At 41.1% G+C, this 20026-nt stretch overlaps 1 protein-coding gene across 2 annotated transcripts in view; it reads right to left on the minus strand.

Moving 5' to 3' along the window:
* RUFY2 (RUN and FYVE domain containing 2) overlaps positions 1-19031 on the minus strand; it is a 51865-nt gene extending 32834 nt beyond the window's left edge. The window contains exons 1-5 of one of the 2 annotated variants that reach the window (XM_075352384.1): positions 18944-19031; positions 14293-14407; positions 7081-7251; positions 4615-4732; positions 4421-4522 (exon numbers count right to left, since the gene is read on the minus strand). In XM_075352384.1, the coding sequence (XP_075208499.1) occupies positions 4421-4522; positions 4615-4732; positions 7081-7251; positions 14293-14368 (467 nt within the window). In that variant the 5' untranslated portion in view covers positions 14369-14407; positions 18944-19031. Of the gene's footprint in view, positions 1-4420; positions 4523-4614; positions 4733-7080; positions 7255-14292; positions 14408-18943 lie in introns of both variants that reach the window. The other variant, XM_075352383.1, reaches the window with a different exon arrangement.
* Positions 19032-20026: the final 995 nt, after the last annotated feature.

The following is a 20026-nucleotide window of genomic DNA, read 5'->3' on the forward strand; positions in this document are numbered from 1 at the left end:
TTTAAAATACTTCTGGAACCAGCAATTATGTAAGTAAACATAGTAATTAAAATGCAGGGGTTTTTTTTATAAAAGTTTCCCCTAAAAGACAATTATGACATATCAATTCGATATGTCATACATGTCTAATTGTCTTGGATATGTCATACATGTCTGATCTCCAATCGATCCAGACAATCTAAAGAACAGTGATGTTCCTCAGACGATGCTGGGTGCACAGGTATTCTCACATACAATGAATGAATGACTTACAAAGTTATTGGTTAGTTTATCAAATGTTTTGTTAAAGGAAATCTGTGCTATCGACGGAACCACATTTATTCCCATATATCTGGGTTAATCTGCAAGGAAACAGCGTTTAAATCATATTAGGCTGCCTTATTGGAGCAGCGGCTACAGGGAGAAAATGAACTTCTATCCTCCCTGCAACCACTTTCTACTGGTCATCAGGGCAGTACATGAAGTGGTTGTTGTAATCGCTAACTGGCACATTGATTCATAGGCTGATTGGTACACACACATGGTGCAGAGCAGGCTGTCAATCAAAGTGCCGAGGAATAATAACAGCACACTCACTATATAGCAAGCAGTGACTGTAACTGCTTCTTGCACAGCTCCGATGATTGGAAGTGAACGGTTCCAGTGGACACAGTTCATTCTCTCCCCATAGCTGCTGCTCCAGTAAGGCAGGACTTTGACATTATTTAAAAGCAGATTAACCCTATATATCTGCAGGTATGTAGCGTTTTTGAATATTACAATTTCCTTTTAATGAAAAACTAATAAAATAAATAAATATAAACAATAATTGTATTTTTTTACTACTATGTATTGTTTCTACTCCTGAATTGCTACTAGAGTAGTCTATTTTGGACCAAAAATAGATCACAGTACATACATTAGAAGTAATGATATGATTAGCCATCTTACAAGCATTTATTAAATTCAGAAGGTCTGGATCATTAATTCATGGTTTGAAAAAAAATGTAAACTTACTGAATTGATGATGTTCTGTGTGATATCACCTTTTATATGTGGGTTTACATGAAATTACTGTTTAGCATATTGTATTATTTTAACTAATCCTTGTATCTATCTAAAGTGATTTACATAAAAATCCAACTCTGCTCCATGAATATATTGAGTTTATGACTCTACAAGGGCAAGCAACAGCTATAAAGCTTCAGAGCCACTTCATGCTACAAGAGCTTCCAAATTCTTATTCAACATTTAAAGGGAATATTTAATCAGAATATTACCTATTTTGTAAATAAAGGTTTATACTAAACATACTTTTTTTTAGAATGTTTATGTGTTTTGTTTTTTGTCATGCTGTACAAAGGCTAGTAAGGTGTAGTACAGCATTTTCCCCACTAGGTGGCAGCAGAGTAGTGAAGGAGAGGCAAAGAAACACTGTAACGGAAAGGCAGCTGAAGTATAGCAGAGTAACTTCAGCAGGCAGTTAACAGGCAAGCCACTAGGAGGCAATAGAGTAGTCAAACAGTCAGAGTCTAACCAGGAGAGACAAGTCACAGCAAAGGGAGGATCAATATCAAAGTCAAAAAACAGAACCGAGTCGGAAGCCTGTAGATCAGGTATGCAGAGGGAAACACAAACAACAGACAGGAGAGGGAAGTCAGGGACCGGGACAGGTAGACGAACAGGGAAGGGTCAAAGTCATGACACAGTAGCAGGGATGCAGGACAGATCAGGAACACTCACCAGAGCCAATATACAAGCTACAAGGCAGAAATATCACTGGCACTGAGCCATAGGTAGAGAAGCAATATATAGCTTCCTGGGATCCAGAACGAGGCATGGGAAGTTAACCCCTGACATGACCAGGGCAGAGCTGGGTGTAACCACAGCAGGGAAAAGCCAGCCTGGATCATGACAGTTTTGTTTTAAATCACAATTTTAAAAAAACCCTCCAGATCATCTGAACTCTTAATACTGGTAATTCAGGTTCTGCAGAGATTACGTTTCAGACATTTAAAGATAACACAGAACCCACTATTCATAACAACGATGTCTTAGCTCACCTACTCCCCTCCCTGCTCAATGACCTCTGCACAGGTCACAGAATAGACCTGGAAAACACTCCTACAGACGTCAGTGAGCATTTCCAGTCTACTGTGTGCGATAACAAAAAAGATAGTGTCCAAGTGGGAAGAAAATAGTTTATTACAACTTTGCCACTATTGTACAGTTGTGGCCAAAAGTTTTGAAACTGGCAGAAATGCTAATATTTATGAGGTTTCTTGCTCCAGAGTCTTTAGATCTTTTAGTCAGATGTTTATATGGTTACAGAAGTACAAATATAAGCATTGCAGCAGTTTTTAAACATTTACTGATATCAAGTTTATGTAAAGACTCAATATTTACAGCTTAAGATTTTGCAATTCGCCCTGGCATACTAGATATCAGCTTAGGGGCCAGATCCTGACTGATGGCAACAAATTCTTGTCTAGTCAGTGCTTGGAGTTTATCATAATTTCTGTATTTTGTTTGTAAACTCGCTTTTTGAGGTCTGACCATAGGTTTTCAGTGGATTGATTTCTGGGCAATTTCATGGCCGTGGATCTAAAATGTCAATGTTTGGTTCACCAAGCCACTCAGCACTTTTTCTTTGTGACATGGTACTCTATCAGCTGAAAAATACATGATCACCAAACTGCTCCTGGATCATTGGAAGAAGTTGCTCTCAGAGGATAATTAGATTCCATTCTTTATTCATAGCAGTGTACTAAGGCAAAAGTGTGAGTGAGCCCACTCCATGGATGAAAAGCAACACCACACATGAATGGTCCCAGGATGCTTTACTGTCGGCATAACACAGGATTCATAGTTTCGCTCACCTTTTCTTCTTTAAATAATCATTATTCCAGGTATCCCAAACAGTCTGAAGGGAGATTCTTCGGAGAGAATAGCTAACCCAAGTCCTCTGCAGTTCAATCCCTGTACTGAAGAATATCAGACAGTACATGATGTTTTTCTGTGAGAGAAATGTCTTGAGGCCGGGGCCACAAGGGGGATTAATGCTATCCTCGCATGACACTCGGCTCACGCTGGCAGCACAGCGGGAGCTGAGTGTAATGCGAGTGTCACTGCAACTGAGGTCCGATCATGCGATCGGACCTCAGCTGCGGGGGGCGGTCCGCCACTGAGGAGGTGCGGGGACCGGTACTGAGGAGGGGAGGGAGGGATTTATCTCCCTTTCTCCTCCGTTGCTGGCTATTGCCATTCTCGCTCTGCACTCGCGGTACACCAGTGTACCGCGAGTGCAGTGCGATTTTTTTCTCGCCCCATAGACTTGAATGGGTGAGAGAGAAACCAGGATCGCATTACAGTCGCAGCCAGCATGGGTTCTGGCACATAGGCTAATATTGGTGCGAGTGGAATGCGATAAAACATTGCATTCCACTGTCTCCGATTTTCATATATTGATTTTCATTACTGCTCTACTTTTCATCAGGCCAGCCTCCAAATGTTCACCTCACTGTGCGTGCTGATCCACCAATACCTATCTGATGCCATTCCTGAGCAAGCTCTGCACTGGTGTTGAATCCTAGGAGACTGTCCTGGCACTTGCTGGACATACTTGGGTTAAATGAAGCCTACTTCACACCGGATGAACCCCTCTCTTTAAAGTTCTTGATAAATGGTTGCTTTTGGGGCAGTCTTACAAGAAGCAAAGTCCTTGCCTGTAAAGCTGTTTTGATGGAAAAAAATGGTAACTGCAAGTTTTCTTGGAGGTAAAACAAAAGAAGAAAGTGATTTCAAGCACTAACTTTCTTTGAAACAACCAGTCTGCTTCTATAATTCAATCAGATTTACAGAGAGATACTGTATCTGCTGCCTTGTCCTCATTAACACTTTTTCCTAAACTAATGAGATCACTGACATTATGCCTGCAGGTCCTTTTATAGGAGAACGGAAATTCAATGTCAATGGAATATTTTGTGATCAAGTAAATTTTAATAACAATCAGCCCCAAACCTTTCAATCACAATTGTAGGTCTTTATCAAGTGTATAGAGTCTTGGACGCCGTCCATCTTTTCAGTTTTGTAGATTTTTTTCCAAGTTGGATTGCCCATTTAATGGACATTGTGTCCTTTTTTGTGGAAAAGTGCTGCTGCCTGCCAGATATTTATTTGTTTCCTACAGTCCATGAGGCTGCTGTAAAGCATATATCTCTAAATACTGCTAACAGAAGCTCAGGCACCATTGCTACCCCCATAGTTTTCAACAGAAAAAAACACTAACGAAAAAATCAAAACCAAAAAACAGATTACAAATAAAGAATGTGTAATACTCCTTAATGCTTACATACAGATCTAGTAAATATTATTTATAGAATTCCTTCTTCTTCTTGTATGTAAAAGTCAGAAACTACCTTGAGCCTCAGGAGGCACCAACCTTAATATATCCCTGCGCATGATCAGGCAACGCAGGTAATCTGCTAGTTTTTTCTGCATCATTGATAACCGCAGCCAGGCTCTGGCTCGACCAAGGGGGGTCCTAGGATAAAAATGGTACATGGACACTGGATCAATATGGGACATAACTGAAATACATAAAAGAACAAGCTGCCACAGCACATTAAAGCCCACCTGAGTCCTGGTAAATCCCTCACACTCGCGGCGACTTCTTCTGCTTCTGGACATATTTTCTCCACCATCTCCAAAGGACACCAGATTGTTCTGTTAAAGCTAAGGAAGGATTTTCTCACTGCCAAGAAGAGCATATTTTAATTATTATCAGTCACCTATAGTTATTGCTGACATTACAAGTAAAGTATATACATAGTACATAGTCTGATTATTATTTCTGATGGACTGGAAGTTTGATTAATGCAAAATAATTGTAAATTTCTTTTATATCACATCTGTGTTGAGTGACCATCGATTTACATCACATGGCTAATGCTGAATGCTGCATCCCTGCCAGGTTCTTAAAGGGAACCTGTCACCAGATTTGGGGCCTATAAGCTGCGGCCCCCACCAGTGGACTCTTATATACAGTATTCTAACATGCTGTATATAATAACCCAGGCCGCTGTGTAGAACATAAAAATGACTATAATACGTACCTAAACGGTCGCTGCGGTGGAGTTGGGTCATATGGGCGTCTCCGTTCTCCGGGGCCTCCTCTTTCGGCCATCTTTGTCGTCCTCCTTCTGAAGCCTGCGTGCATGACGCGTCCTACGTCATACACCTCGCCGGCATTGAGGTCCTGCGCAGTGTGTATGACGTAGGACGCGTCATGCACACATGCTTCAGAAGGAGGACGAAGATGGCCAAAAGAGGAGGCGCCGGCACCGGAGAATGGAGACGCCCATATAACCCAACTCCACCGCAGCAACCGGTTAGGTGAGTATTATAAAGTGATTTTTACATTCTACACAGCGGCCTGGGCTCTTATATACAGCATGTTAGAATGATGTATATAAGAGCCAAGTGGTTGTGGCCGCAGCTTATAGGCCCCAAATCTGCTGACAGATTCCCTTTAAGACAACCAATTAGCTTTTTAAAGGGGTATTGTTAAATGGATACTCTGTTGAATTTTAAATGTATTCATATGGACGCTTGGTCAGGAAGCGAGGCCGGCAGGACAAGCCATGCCCCCTTTGCTCTGACTTTATGGAGGGGGTGTAATCAGGGGCTGGCTTGTATTAGAACCCAGTAATAAGTCACACCTCCATATCCGTGACGTAGCATCCTTCAATGGAGAAAAGCAATCAACAGCTGCATCTCTGTCACACTGAATAATTCTGAATTGCAGGTACTATTACAATTAGAAAACACTCCTATGCAGCCTTTATAAAGCTATGTGAATATAATTACATTATTACCCTGTTTCCTCGAAAATAAGACCTACCCTGAAAATAAGCCTAGTAGGATTTTTAGGTCTATTTGGAGTATGCTGAAAATGTAATCCCTACTCTAAAAATAAGACCTACCCTGAAAATAAGTCCTAGCATGTCTTTCGGAGTGAAAAATAATAAAAGACCTCGTCTTATTTTGGGGAACACACGGTATCTCTTGGAGTACCCCTTTAAGGCCTTTTTACAAAGTTAGTTAATAATCAGAAGGATAAGTGTTCATAAGAATGCTTGTTTCTAAACAATGACATTTTCAAACATGGCGGTAATCAGATAAAAAATGATCAAGTACTTGATTGCCAGCTAAGGCTACTTTCACACATCAGTTTTTTTGGCATCAGGCACAATTCGGCATATGCCTGATGCAACGGAGACGTCGCAGAATATGCAAAATCGGATACGCCGGATCCTTTTTTATTTTTACGGATCTGGTATACCTGATCCGTCAAAAAACGGATCCGGCACATCCGGTTTTGCATCCATTTCGTCCGTTTGTTTTGCTGGATCTGTTTTTTTCAATAAATTGGAGCATGCTCAGTATAAAAAAAATGTAAAAAAACCCCACATCGCGCCAGATCCGGCGTGATACGGTGTGATTAACAATAGAAGCCTATGGACGCCGGATCTGGCATAATGCGGCAAAAACGGATGCGGCCGCCGGATTCGGCGTCCATGTTGTTTTTCGTCAGAGAAAAAAAACGATACAAGAGACGTTCCATCCAGCCGCCTCATTAGCCAATTACGACGGATCCAGTAAAAGCCGGATGCAACGCAAGGCCATCAGGCACAATCCGGTGCTAATACAAATCAATGGGGATTAGCCGGATCCGTTTTATCCGTTTTTTTCCGGATTGTGCCTGATGGAAAAAACCTGATGTGTGAAAGTAGACTTAACATTGTAGCAGCAACCCTCCCTTTTTGAAACTGGGGATATTCTGCAGACAAGATACAAACTGTACAGAGACCCAGCACTATTAATATTCGTTCATTCACATACAGTATGGATACAGTCTATAGCATTTGGGCCTTGAAATGAGCACTGATGCTCAATCGAGCCTCGTCATGAGCAGAAATACCTCTATTTCTTTTAAGAGATGTGTTATCAGATCCTGTACAGACTGAAATCACCATCCATGGACACAGGCAAATGTTTGCACAGGTATGAACACTGCAGAAGTGACAGTATGTACTGTACCTTTAAGCCCATGCTTGAGGCAATGTTCCATAACAACAAAGAATTGCTGAAGAGGAGGGTAATCTGAATCCAGGCTACGGCCGTAACTCAGAGACGATTCAATGAGTCCTTTTATACTGAGCTTAGCCATATTCAGCAAATTTGTCCGCTCGACAACAGCTGGATCTCTTGCTGCTAGTACACAATATAATAATAGAGTTTTAAAGTCATCATATTATCAAGTATGAATTATGCATACATCCGAAACAGCTAGAAATCAATGCCAAATGCAGTAAGTGGTCTAAACGGTCTCTACATTGTGACCTGTAACGTCATCGTCTGAGAGAATAGACCTGCTTATATAAATGTGAATATGTGCCTAATATCAAGCACGGAGAAGGTGAGCGGTATATGGGTGGTGCGCGAAGTACAATGTATCACAACTGTGATGAATTTCTTTGTACTGTGTGACTACTTTCCCCAGACAGAAAACCTTCCACCTAACACCTGCACTGTTAGGATTCAGCTCTACTTACCAGCTCCAGCTGTCATGGTGTGACAACTAGGTCCTTTATATCTTTTATCTGTTGCTGCATTTCTGAGAAATCAGTGTTTTATTTTCTATGTAAATGAAGATTTGAGAACCCAGGGTGTGACAGAGCTTTTCCCAAGCCTCTGCCTCTCAAGCTAGTTTCGAAGGATTTACATTTCACAGATCTGCATGCAAACTTATGCACTTTGGTTAGGGAGGGTTGATCTTATTGACATGTTCTCCTTAAAGGGAATCTGTCAGCAGGTTTTTGCTACCTCATCTGAGAGCAGCATGATGTAGGCTAAGAGGCTAAGAGGCCCAGAGTTCAATGATGTATCACTTGGATTACTAGGTGCAGCCGTTTTGACACGATACTGACCCCTCATACATGGACTGGATCTACTAAACCTGGTACATATTGATCACAGAAAACCCCACCAACCTGATTATCAAGGGGAAAACCAGACAAGCAACTTATTTTCTAGTTAGCTGGGGGGCGATTTGGGAAATACAAAAGATCCAACTGCAGATGTCTCCCACGTGTCTTCTGTAATGGTGTAAGAAGTTCTCAGACACTTTTCGGTATGATCCATACTCCCAAGCACATGCTTTAGATTTTGCATGTAGGAGTGCTGGAAGAGCTGCCACTGCCCACACCAGGCTTTTAATGCACATTTCCATAGACAGAAGCTGTTAGTCACAGGGAGGGCACAGTCGGACTACAGCTCACAGGGCTGCTGAGACCCGCTAATGATAAAGATAGGAGGTTTAAACTAACACTGCAGTTACACAAAAACAGACTGTGAGATAACAGAGACAGGGCTGCTTTCTCTGTTTTAACTGTTACAGCATGTTCTCATAAGATTACAGTGTAGAAACCTGCTGACAGATTCCCTTTAAATCTGTCAGCATGATATACAGTTAGGTCCAGAAATATTTGGACAGTGACACAATTTTCGCGAGTTGGGCTCTGCATGCCACCACATTGGATTTGAAATGAAACCTCTACAACAGAATTCAAGTGCAGATTGTAACGTTTAATTTGAAGGTTTGAACAAAAATATCTGATAGAAATTGTAGGAATTGTACACATTTCTTTACAAACACTCCACATTTTAGGAGGTCAAAAGTAATTGGACAAATAAACCAAACCCAAACAAAATATTTTTATTTTCAATATTTTGTTGCGAATCCTTTGGAGGCAATCACTGCCTTAAGTCTGGAACCCATGGACATCACCAAACGCTGGGTTTCCTCCTTCTTAATGCTTTGACAGGCCTTTACAGCCGCAGCCTTCAGGTCTTGCTTGTTTGTGGGCCTTTCCGTCTTAAGTCTGGATTTGAGCAAGTGAAATGCATGCTCAATTGGGTTAAGATCTGGTGATTGACTTGGCCATTGCAGAATGTTCCACTTTTTTGCACTCATGAACTCCTGGGTAGCTTTGGCTGTATGCTTGGGGTCATTGTCCATCTGTACTATGAAGCGCCGTCCGATCAACTTTGCAGCATTTGGCTGAATCTGGGCTGAAAGTATATCCCGGTACACTTCAGAATTCATCCGGCTACTCTTGTCTGCTGTTATGTCATCAATAAACACAAGTGACCCAGTGCCATTGAAAGCCATGCATGCCCATGCCATCACGTTGCCTCCACCATGTTTTACAGAGGATGTGGTGTGCCTTGGATCATGTGCCGTTCCCTTTCTTCTCCAAACTTTTTTCTTCCCATCATTCTGGTACAGGTTGATCTTTGTCTCATCTGTCCATAGAATACTTTTCCAGAACTGCGCTGGCTTCATGAGGTGTTTTTCAGCAAATTTAACTCTGGCCTGTCTATTTTTGGAATTGATGAATGGTTTGCATCTAGATGTGAACCCTTTGTATTTACTTTTATGGAGTCTTCTCTTTACTGTTGACTTAGAGACAGATACACCTACTTCACTGAGAGTGTTCTGGACTTCAGTTGATGTTGTGAACGGGTTCTTCTTCACCAAAGAAAGTATGCGGCGATCATCCACCACTGTTGTCATCCGTGGACGCCCAGGCCTTTTTGAGTTCCCAAGCTCACCAGTCAATTCCTTTTTTCTCAGAATGTACCCGACTGTTGATTTTGCTACTCCAAGCATGTCTGCTATCTCTCTGATGGATTTTTTCTTTTTTTTCAGCCTCAGGATGTTCTGCTTCACCTCAATTGAGAGTTCCTTACACCGCATGTTGTCTGGTCACAGCAACAGCTTCCAAATGCAAAACCACACACCTGTAATCAACCCCAGACCTTTTAACTACTTCATTGATTACAGGTTAACGAGGGAGACGCCTTCAGAGTTAATTGCAGCCCTTAGAGTCCCTTGTCCAATTACTTTTGGTCCCTTGAAAAAGAGGAGGCTATGCATTACAGAGCTATGATTCCTAAACCCTTTCTCCGATTTGGATGTGAAAACTCTCATATTGCAGCTGGGAGTGTGCACTTTCAGCCCATATTATATATATAATTGTATTTCTGAACATGTTTTTGTAAACAGCTAAAATAACAAAACTTGTGTCACTGTCCAAATATTTCTTGCCCTGACTGTAACTTCCCAAACTATTTATATATGTATGTATGTGCATGTAGCTGTTTGAAAGACAAGTCCAGTGATAATTATACATGACCAGTCCTGCTTTACTGAGAAATCAGTGTTTGAATTGTTATGTAACTGATACTATTGATCTGTATCCTCTGTCACTCCAGTTCTAGCCACCAACTCCTGTTTGACAGCCTCTATGATGTGTTGCTATTTTCCGGGACCCGTAACATTTTTGGTCGATGGAGCCGTGTGAGGGCTCATTTTTTCCAGGGCAAGATGACATTTTTATTGATAACATTTTAGGATAGATATAACATTTTTTGCACTATTGTGGCAAACAAAACGCAATGTTGGAGTTTTGAATTCTTTTGTGTTTACTGGTTATTTTTAGATTTTGATAGATCAGACCTTTCTGGATGTGACAATATCACATATGTGTATTTAAAAAAAAAATTATCATCTTTATTTTTAATGGGGGAAAATGAGTGTGATGTTAACTTTTATGGAGGTTGGGTGATATTTTGAAAACTTTTATTTTCTTTTGCTTTTTACTGTACCTCTTAATTGTTTTAGCGGACTTAACCCTGGGATCATCTGATCGCTTGTCGTATACACAGCAATACCCCAGCACTGCTGTATATCTTAGGCTATGTGTCCACGTTGCGTTTTTACGTGCAGAAAATCTGCACAGAAAAACGCATGTTTTGGCAGGAAAAAAAGCAGCTGAAAAAACACGCATCTTTTATTGCGTTTGCGCGTTTCTTCACATGCTTTTTTCCATGCGTTTTTTAATCATGGCGATTGCGGAAGTTCCTGCGCTGTACCCCCGCGATCGCCACCAGGTCACCGGCTGATCTTACAGCTGGGACCTGGCTATACACTGCCCGGAGCAGTGCCCGCCACACTCCCGGCAGTTTAAACCCCAAATGCTGCAATCAATGCGATTGCAGCATTCTGGAGGCAGGGACAGGTATCGCTTACCTCTCCCTGGCAATCAGGTCCCTGTAATGTGATCACAGGGACCCGATCTCTGCCATGATAATCCTGGGTCGCCACCATGAAGACCCCAGGTTACTGAGGTACGGATCACCTCACAGACTAGGGCACCTATGTCACCGGAGTTCCCTCTAGCAAATTCCCACAGTGAAGACCGCGAGATAAGAAAATGTCTGCTAATACTGGGTATGTGGCAGGGAACTTCGGTGACGTCACAAGGTGAACTGAGTTCATGCGGGCGGATCAGATCTGCAGGAAACCCTGGCGATCCACTGGCATGACCTCGATTCACCTTGTGACGTCATCGGACTTCCCTGCAGGAAGGTCCCGCGGTAAAGACAGCAAGATGAAGAAATTGCTGCTAACGTAAAAAAAAAGCACATAAAAACGCACAAAAAAAAACAATGAATGTATTACACATGCATTTTTTCCTGCTTTTTTCACTGACCCCATTGAAATCAATTGGTGAAAGAAGCAGGAAAAAACACAGAAACAATTGACATGCTGCTTCTTTTTTTCAGCAACAAAAACTGCAAAGAAAAAAGAAGCAACATGTGTACAGCAAGTCAGGATTCTCATAGACTTTGCTAGGATGCTTATTTCTTGCTTTTATTGATTAAAGAAGCAAAGAAAAAAGCATGAAAAAAGCAACGTGGGCACATAGCCTTAGAAATGATGGTCTCCTTTGAAGCCTGGCTGCAGGGAGAGTTTCAAAGGAGCTCCATAATAATAGGCACAAAGGTCTTCATAGCTGTCATAGCCACCCCCGGCACCCCACGATTTTGTAACGGGCACACCAATGACCCTCCCCATTCTGCCAGGCTGTTAATGCTGCTGTTAGATAGAGTTTGACAGCAGCATTTAACAGTATAACTGCGGCTGTTAGAGGCATGTCCTGGTTGTAACAAAAAAAATTTGTTTAAAAGAACTGAGAGTCCTCAGTGGTTGTAACACACAGCCATAACCTGCTGGGTATGGAGCGCCATATGTGTATTTGTATATGTGATTTCACATATCACAATATACAAGTATGTGGGAAATATCCCCAGAAGATTATGAACAGGGATTTTCTCTGTTTAGCTGGACACATTCTCGTATTGTCATTAGTAGGAGTGTCAGAACTCCTGCACATATTGTGGCAACTTATCCAAAAGTGGAAATACGACATTCCTGTTTACCAGAGCCGGTCATTAAAGTCAGTAAAATACAAGAGGTCTACTGTGGAAGTTTTCTGAAATGTAGCAGCCCTCTGTGAACTCCTGGATATACACACTTTAGGTCGGAAAACATTCAAGTAGAATTTCCTAGACCAACTTAATATTGTTTCTGTTTACAAAAGAAAACTCAATCTGCTAAAAAAAAAAGTCTGAACAATTAAAAGGAAATCTAGGAGTCCCATAGATGCCAGCTGATTTTTTTAATATTATTTCTTTATTTTTATACATTGTTAGTGCACACTTTATCAAAATGCATACCAGTACTCCTATTATAGAGTGATCTCTGTTCATCCTGTGCAGCCTGGTTCATGAACAGAATAAAAGGACATAAGAGCTTAGAGAACTAAAGGGTTAATTACAAAGAAAAAGGTCGGTTTCAGATGTCCGTGTTTAATCAGGTACAAGTCATATGCACAGTTTTGGTCATACATGTGTCACATGTGTGACATCCGTGTTTGCATACATGTGACAGGTACCGGAGAAAACATGGGTCTTTGAAATAAAAAGATTTTCCATGTTTACCTGCTTTCTTCGGCTCTGCTGCCTACCGTTCCTGACCGCCGTTCATTATATTCATGGATTATTCAGCGCACTCAGGACCTGGAAGCCGGAGCATCGCGGGGACAGCACCGCCGAGGACTGCACCGTGGGGACAGGTGAGTATTCTGCAAGCACAGTGACATCCAGGAGGTCGTTGGCGTTCCCATTGAACTCTGATGACCTCCTGATGACATCCCTGCGACACCCACGCTACAGCTTCACGGGTTCGTCAGAGTTCATTGGGAACTGTGATGAGAAACCGATGCTGTCCCCGTAATGCTCCGGCTTCCAGGTTCTCAGTACACACCCACACACACACCCACACCCACACACATGTATACACTGGGCACATATACACACATATGTATACACACATAGCAGACACACATGGATACACCAAGCACAGACATAGCGCACATGCATGTATACACTGAACACACACACACACTCTGCTGTATACTCACCCAGCAATGCGGTCTCTGGCACTGAAGTCCCCACGCTGCTGCGGCTTCCAGCTCCACAGGGCATTGAATATTCAGTGAGTATAATAAGCGGCAATAAGGAGCCGGAGACAGCACTGCTGGATACAGGTAAATATAGAAAATATTTTTATTAAAAAGACCCATGTTTTCTCCGGTACGTGTCGCACTAATGTCACACGGATCACATCAGTGTGCGATCCGTGTGACACCCATGCTGCCGGAGAAAAAAACGGACATGTCTGTGTGTGTGCGTGCGGGGTCATGAGAGGTCATGTGGTCTGTGTGAAAACACAGATGTGTGAGTAACAGCAAATAATAACATGGGTACATGTGCATGTGTGTTAAAAACGGATGTCACACGTACCTGAAACACGGATGTCTGAAACCAGCCTAAGGCAGAAGGAGAGGACGGTTTGCACTGATTTATGTGTCTAGAAAAACCTGGCCGACTATGCACAGGTATATGGGTATTAGAATGGAGGCCATTAGTAGTTATAAATGTAGGAAAAAATCCACGTTTACAAATTTGCACTTACAATCTACTGGTTACAGAGTAAAAGTAAAGTCCACAAAACAAACAAGATCAGATTAAAAGAAAATACGATCAGCAGTTATCAAATAAATAATCAAATTAAAGATGGACTAATTAGAATAATAAAGGAATATATGGACTGACCAAGTATGACAGATTGATAGTTGATCTCACTCATCGGAAGACTTAATATGATATCTAAATTTATTAATAGGGTATATGGAAAGGGGTTATTTCCTACGGACAGATACAGGTACAAATTCCTTCAACTTCACCACTCCTACAAATTCAATTGCAAGAAATCCATGACAGAATCCCAGTAATAGGACCTGAGATGAGCAATATATAACAAAAATGCAAATAACAAACCTGGCTGTGAGACCACAGCTGCCGTGATGTGGGAGACCCAGTTTACAGGGTTCCTTGGTGTTCCGAACTGGGTCATGATGGGAATAAGAAATCACTCCCCTTCTCTTACAATGACCTGTGTAAAACAAAAAAAAAATCATTGTAAACCCTGAATATTCAGAAAGTCAAAACATACAACCACTGTAGTGATGATTAGATTTTTGTGTTAAATGTTTGTTTTTTTTTAATTAGGCATTTGTTTATATTCCATATCACAATCTGTACTAAAAATAAAAATTAAGTCATCTTGTAATTTTCCCACTAGCACCTAAGGTTTTTTAGAGTCTAACTTTCTGTTGTATCAGGAAACAACACATGTACATAGCCACAATGAACAGATTCAGAGCCTGACCTTTTTCTTATTGAAGCATCTACTACGGGTGTGCAAAGCTCATTGTGAATGTGGTGAGTTGTTAGATCATTTATTATGCTTGGTGGATCCTGTGTTATCAACTGTTGTATCAGGAAACAACACATCTAGATAGCCAGAATGAGTAGACTGAGACCATGTTTGGGTTTGTTTTTTGTTTTTTTATTAAAGCATCTAATGAGCATGTGAAAAGGTCATTGTGAAAGGAGGTGGAAGAGGTGAGTTTTAGATCACCTCTTGTACCTGGTGGATCCTGTGTTATCATCTGTGAGTTACCTATCACTGTATTCTGCCTTTACTGATAGGGAGCCAGCTGAAAACTCTTCCTGAAAGGGCCAGTGGCCAATGTGGAAATTGCAAAATCACAATATTTTTTTTTTGTTCTCGTATGTCATATTTTTAAGAAAACCATTGCCAATTTTTTTTTTAAAAGAAATACATGTAACACCAAAAAAACCTGTTTTAAATAGTTGGTTATTCTCTGATGACAGGGAGAATATTTGGATACGTCAGAACATTAGTAGACTTTAACTGAAGACTGAAAAATTCCAAATTTGTAATAATATCTATTATGCTGAAGTCATCAGGCAAAATCAGAATTTAACATTTGTCTCAGTGAATGGGAAGCGGCTGGTTTGAGGGTTGTCGGCACTACTTGCTTCTCCCATTCACAGATATTGATTTCTTTTTCCTTCTGTGCCCAGATAGCAGCTCTTGGGAATTTAATATTCCTGCTAAAAAGCCATTACTAAAAGCTCCCTTCACGTCTAATCTCCGTTTAGTGTGTAGACCGGAAGAAGGACCTGTCATAAGTGATAAAAGCATCTATAGGGTCTACCAGTCTGACGGAGACTCAAAGATTGACTTTTCTGCCTCCATCGAACCGGTAAACACTGGCATGCCGAAAAACAATGTAAAGAATTCTACAACTGACAATTCTATTCCATTCAAAGATATCCAGTAAAAAAAAAAAAAAATAAAAATGATATTTCTGATAGTGGGACAGTATAGGTGACAGATACCACTGTTTGGCATCCTTTGGAAGTATCCATTTAAAGGAACCGGTCACCAGATTTTGGCCTTCTAAACTAAAACTAACACCTTAAGCAGCATCTGAGCTGCATTCTATAAAGGTGCACCTTACCCCCTGACCCCCCCCCCATAGACTCCAAAAATGCCTTTATAATATCTCTCACCCTGTATGTAAATTGTCCGGTCCGATGGGCGCCCTAATCTGCGCCACCTTTCCCTCCTTTCGCCCACCTCCTGTGCTGCTTGGCATGGATGATGCCTCGGATGCCAACCACACCTATGTTTCATCCACCCTCTTCATCCACATCGCCGGGCAAAATCTCACGCCTGCATAGACAACTTGCTGGCTCGCACACGCGCACCTATGTTTTCTGCTCTGCCCGCAACAGGGCAGAGAGAAGTGATCCTACGCAAGTCGGGAATATGAAGATTTTACACGCCTACGTTGATGGCGTCAGAGGCGTCATCCACGTCAATCAACACAGGAGGGGGGCGAAAGGAGGGACAGGAAGCGCAGATTAGGATGCCCATCGGACCGGACAATGGACATACAGGGCGGGAGTTTTATAAAAGTATTTATGGGGTCTGCGGGGGGATCAGGGGGTAACATGCACCTTCATGGAATGCATCACAGGCGCTGATTAAGGTGCTAGTTTTAGTTTAGAAGGCCAAAGTCTGGTACCAGGCTCCCTTTAACATATGCATTGTTAGCTTTTCTTGACATTTACGTCTAAGAACATCACATACATAATGTGAACATACAGTGCTCAGGATAAATGAGTACACCCCCCTTTGAAAAGTAAGATTTAAATCAATATCTTACTGAACCCAAGAACAATTTCCAAAGTTTTGACAAGACTGAGTTTCATAGAACATTTGTTTTTACCCATACGATGAAAGTAAGATTAATAATATAACTTTCATCTCAAATTCAATTCAATCAGTTTTGATGACACTTTGTCTCTTTTGTAGCCGTGTAGGACTCGTATAGATGCACTAGATACAGTGGAAAAAGTGTAAAACGAGATGGAAAAAAAAAAGTTAAAGTGTGACTGGCTCCCAGAGATCTATTATAACAAGAGGAAGACATAGTATAAGTAAAAAACTATACAAACTGCAAGGGTTATACCATAAATCCGTTATCACCTATCCATACTGTAAATAACGGGCTGATCAGTGAGGGTCCCACACCTTGGACCCCTCTGATCGTGAGAACAGAACCCCAGTGCGCCCTAGTTATATGGAGTTGTGGTCCTGCATGTCCACCACTTTTTCACTTACTATAGGACTGCCGAAGATACTATTCTCAGAGCCGCGTTCTCATAAAAATTTATAAAGCTGGCAAATTTAGGTAAATAGACTCGAGGCCAGTTTACACATCGCGGTCTGTACACGGACTGTGCTGCACAGATGTCTAAATTTGACCCTAGGAACGTTAATGACCAATAAGGAGTCAGACTGATCTGGAACAAATTCGGGAAGGTTTACAAAGGTGAATCTACGTTTTAAGATGAAGGCCATGTCTACGAAAATCATGTAGAAGTGTTCCCTCTTGGCAGTGTTGAAATAAAATTGTAACCCCTTCCCGACTATATATATAACATTACGTGCAAAGAGGTTGCACAGCAAGTTTAACGGAATATGATGAGGCAGGTTCTATCTACAAAAATAGCCCCTATAGAGCTAAAACAAGAGAAGTTGCACTTTCTCAAAAACATTAAAGAGGTTGTCCTTCTCATTCCCCATGTTTGCCCCAGTAAAATACTAACACATATTTACCTCCGCTGCCATTCCAGCAGTGTCAGCATTAGCTCTCCTGGGGATCGTGTGACATTGTTTTGTTATGTGATCTCTACAGCCATTTAGTCCTGACATCACTCTCTTCTCCTATGTACATAATTGACTTCAGGAGGAAGAGAATGGGCAGCATCAGCTCTCTCTTCCTCCAAATGTTTGATTTGTCTGAAGGAGAGTGAAGCCAGCACTGAATGGCCGTAGGGATTGCGTGACAAAACAATGTAACGCGATTCCCAGGAGAGCCAGTACTGACACTGCTGGAACAGTACTCAGCGCACAAATTAGTGTACATTTCTCTGGAGTGGCCCTAGCTATTTATATCATATATGCCTCTCCAGGGCCAAAAATCTACAAATGTAAAGGGCAGTTAAAATCTAACACTAATAAAAAGCAGCCATATACCGATTGGGGGAGTACTGGCTAAAAAGGCAGTCTGTACCCTTCACATGTATAAATTGGGGTCGCTGCAGAGGAATGTGCATTATGTTGGGGCTGATGGGCTCTCATGAATTGGCCAATTTGTGCGCTAAGTAACTTCATGTTATAAAGCATATTCTATATAGCAGTAATGCAGCCCAAATATATATATATATATATATATATACATACATATATATATATATATACATATATATATTCAATGTTTTAATATGTATTAGCATATACAGTGTCCCTCTAGATTCACTGGTTTTAAAATATATATATATATATATATATATATATATATTTGTATATGTATATTTATATGAGTTTACATTGTTTATATATATAGAATTTTTTTTATTTATATACATGTATGTAAATGTATATAGAAGTACATATATATATATATTTATTATATATTTGTTTTTATTTATATATGTGACCATATATATATATATATGTACATATATGCATATATATATATATTTATTATATATTTGCTTTTATTTATATATGTGACCATATATATATATATATATATATATATATATATATACATATATGCATATATATATATATACATATATGCATATATATATATACATATATGCATATATATATATATATATATATATATATTAGTATGTGTGGGTGTATATATGTTTTTTTTCATTATCTTTATACACATGCACACATATTATCTACATGACTAATGCAAATGTAGTCATAATAACTAATAATACTAATGATAGCTACAGAATATACAGAGTAAGGATGTTTTCTTAATGCTTCCATGAAAGCCCGGGCCAGCACTGCCCCGCAGGACGCAGCACAGCCCTCCCTATTCCTGCATATCTTGTTTATGTTTCTATAAATATCTCAGAATATAGAAACACTGATTAACCAGAATAGCTAACAAATACAATTCCTTGCACGCTCCTCCGTGCCCGTCTGCACCCCCGAAGCCCCCCACGCAGGGCTGCCCCTCACCTTGCAGGATGATGCCAGACGTTCGCCTCCTTCCTCCTCCTGATGACTGGAGTCCGCCCAGCGGCTGCGACATGTGCGCATGCGCAGGTTATCTTTCCCTACTCTCGCATCACTGTGGGTCTTCCGGCGCAGCTTCGTGAATAGCACACTTGCGCACTGAGAGAAGGGCAGCACGATTGTGGAAAATCTCGGCTGCGCAGACGGATAAAGTGACTGGCTGCTGTCCAATGTACTGAGCTATGGAATAGTTCTGGGTCCTGCGATAGTTAGGTCATTTACTGTTGTGTCTTATTGATCCTGTATTATATGTATGTGCTCTGCCTGTAGCAGCTCTTAGATGATAGTAATAGCAGGTACAGTGATGATGGGCTATACTTTTTGGTTTTGTTTGTTTGTGGGGTTTTTTTTACATGGGGCCTAAAGAACTGATCATAAATAAAGCACCAATTATTAATAGGTGGTGATTCTTTTGCAATATAGTCCCTGCATTTCTTTATGGGGCGACTGATGCAATGTACTTGCTCTTGTACCCGTATACACTACAGTATAAGGCACACACATGGTTAATAAAATAAGCCGGGAACATAAGTAAAAAATATTCCCCTACCAGGAACTGGAGCATAATGTGCAATGTAAAAATGTACAGATCCAGGTCTGGAGACCCCGTCTCCGCTCCTCACTTCTTGTGTTCATGATATAACACTGCGGGAACCTTCCCTGTATTTCCCTTGCACTGTTCCTCTGTTATTCCTCCTGTGTATTAAGATGAATTAATAACCGCATTCCACCATCAAAGTTGTCAGAGGTGTCTGTACACAGTGACACTGGTGTGAGCTTTCATAGTGATGAACCCAACCCTGGTTACAGCCAGTTGTTAGTGACATACCACCAATGGGGACAAATAACTGGGCCGCTAAGGGTCCCATGAGATGGTGACATGGTGCCCACCCCTCTCCCCCCAACAGGCATTACACTTTCAACTGTATTGGTATTGCGGATGCTGATACCATTCAAAACAATAATGAAAAAGTGAGCAATCCGCTATCCCCTCCCTTTATTATTCTCCCGCTGTGTCTGCGCCCT

The sequence above is a fragment of the Anomaloglossus baeobatrachus genome, chromosome 5 (genome assembly GCF_048569485.1).
Source record: "Anomaloglossus baeobatrachus isolate aAnoBae1 chromosome 5, aAnoBae1.hap1, whole genome shotgun sequence".
Taxonomy (NCBI): Eukaryota; Metazoa; Chordata; class Amphibia; order Anura; family Aromobatidae; genus Anomaloglossus; species Anomaloglossus baeobatrachus.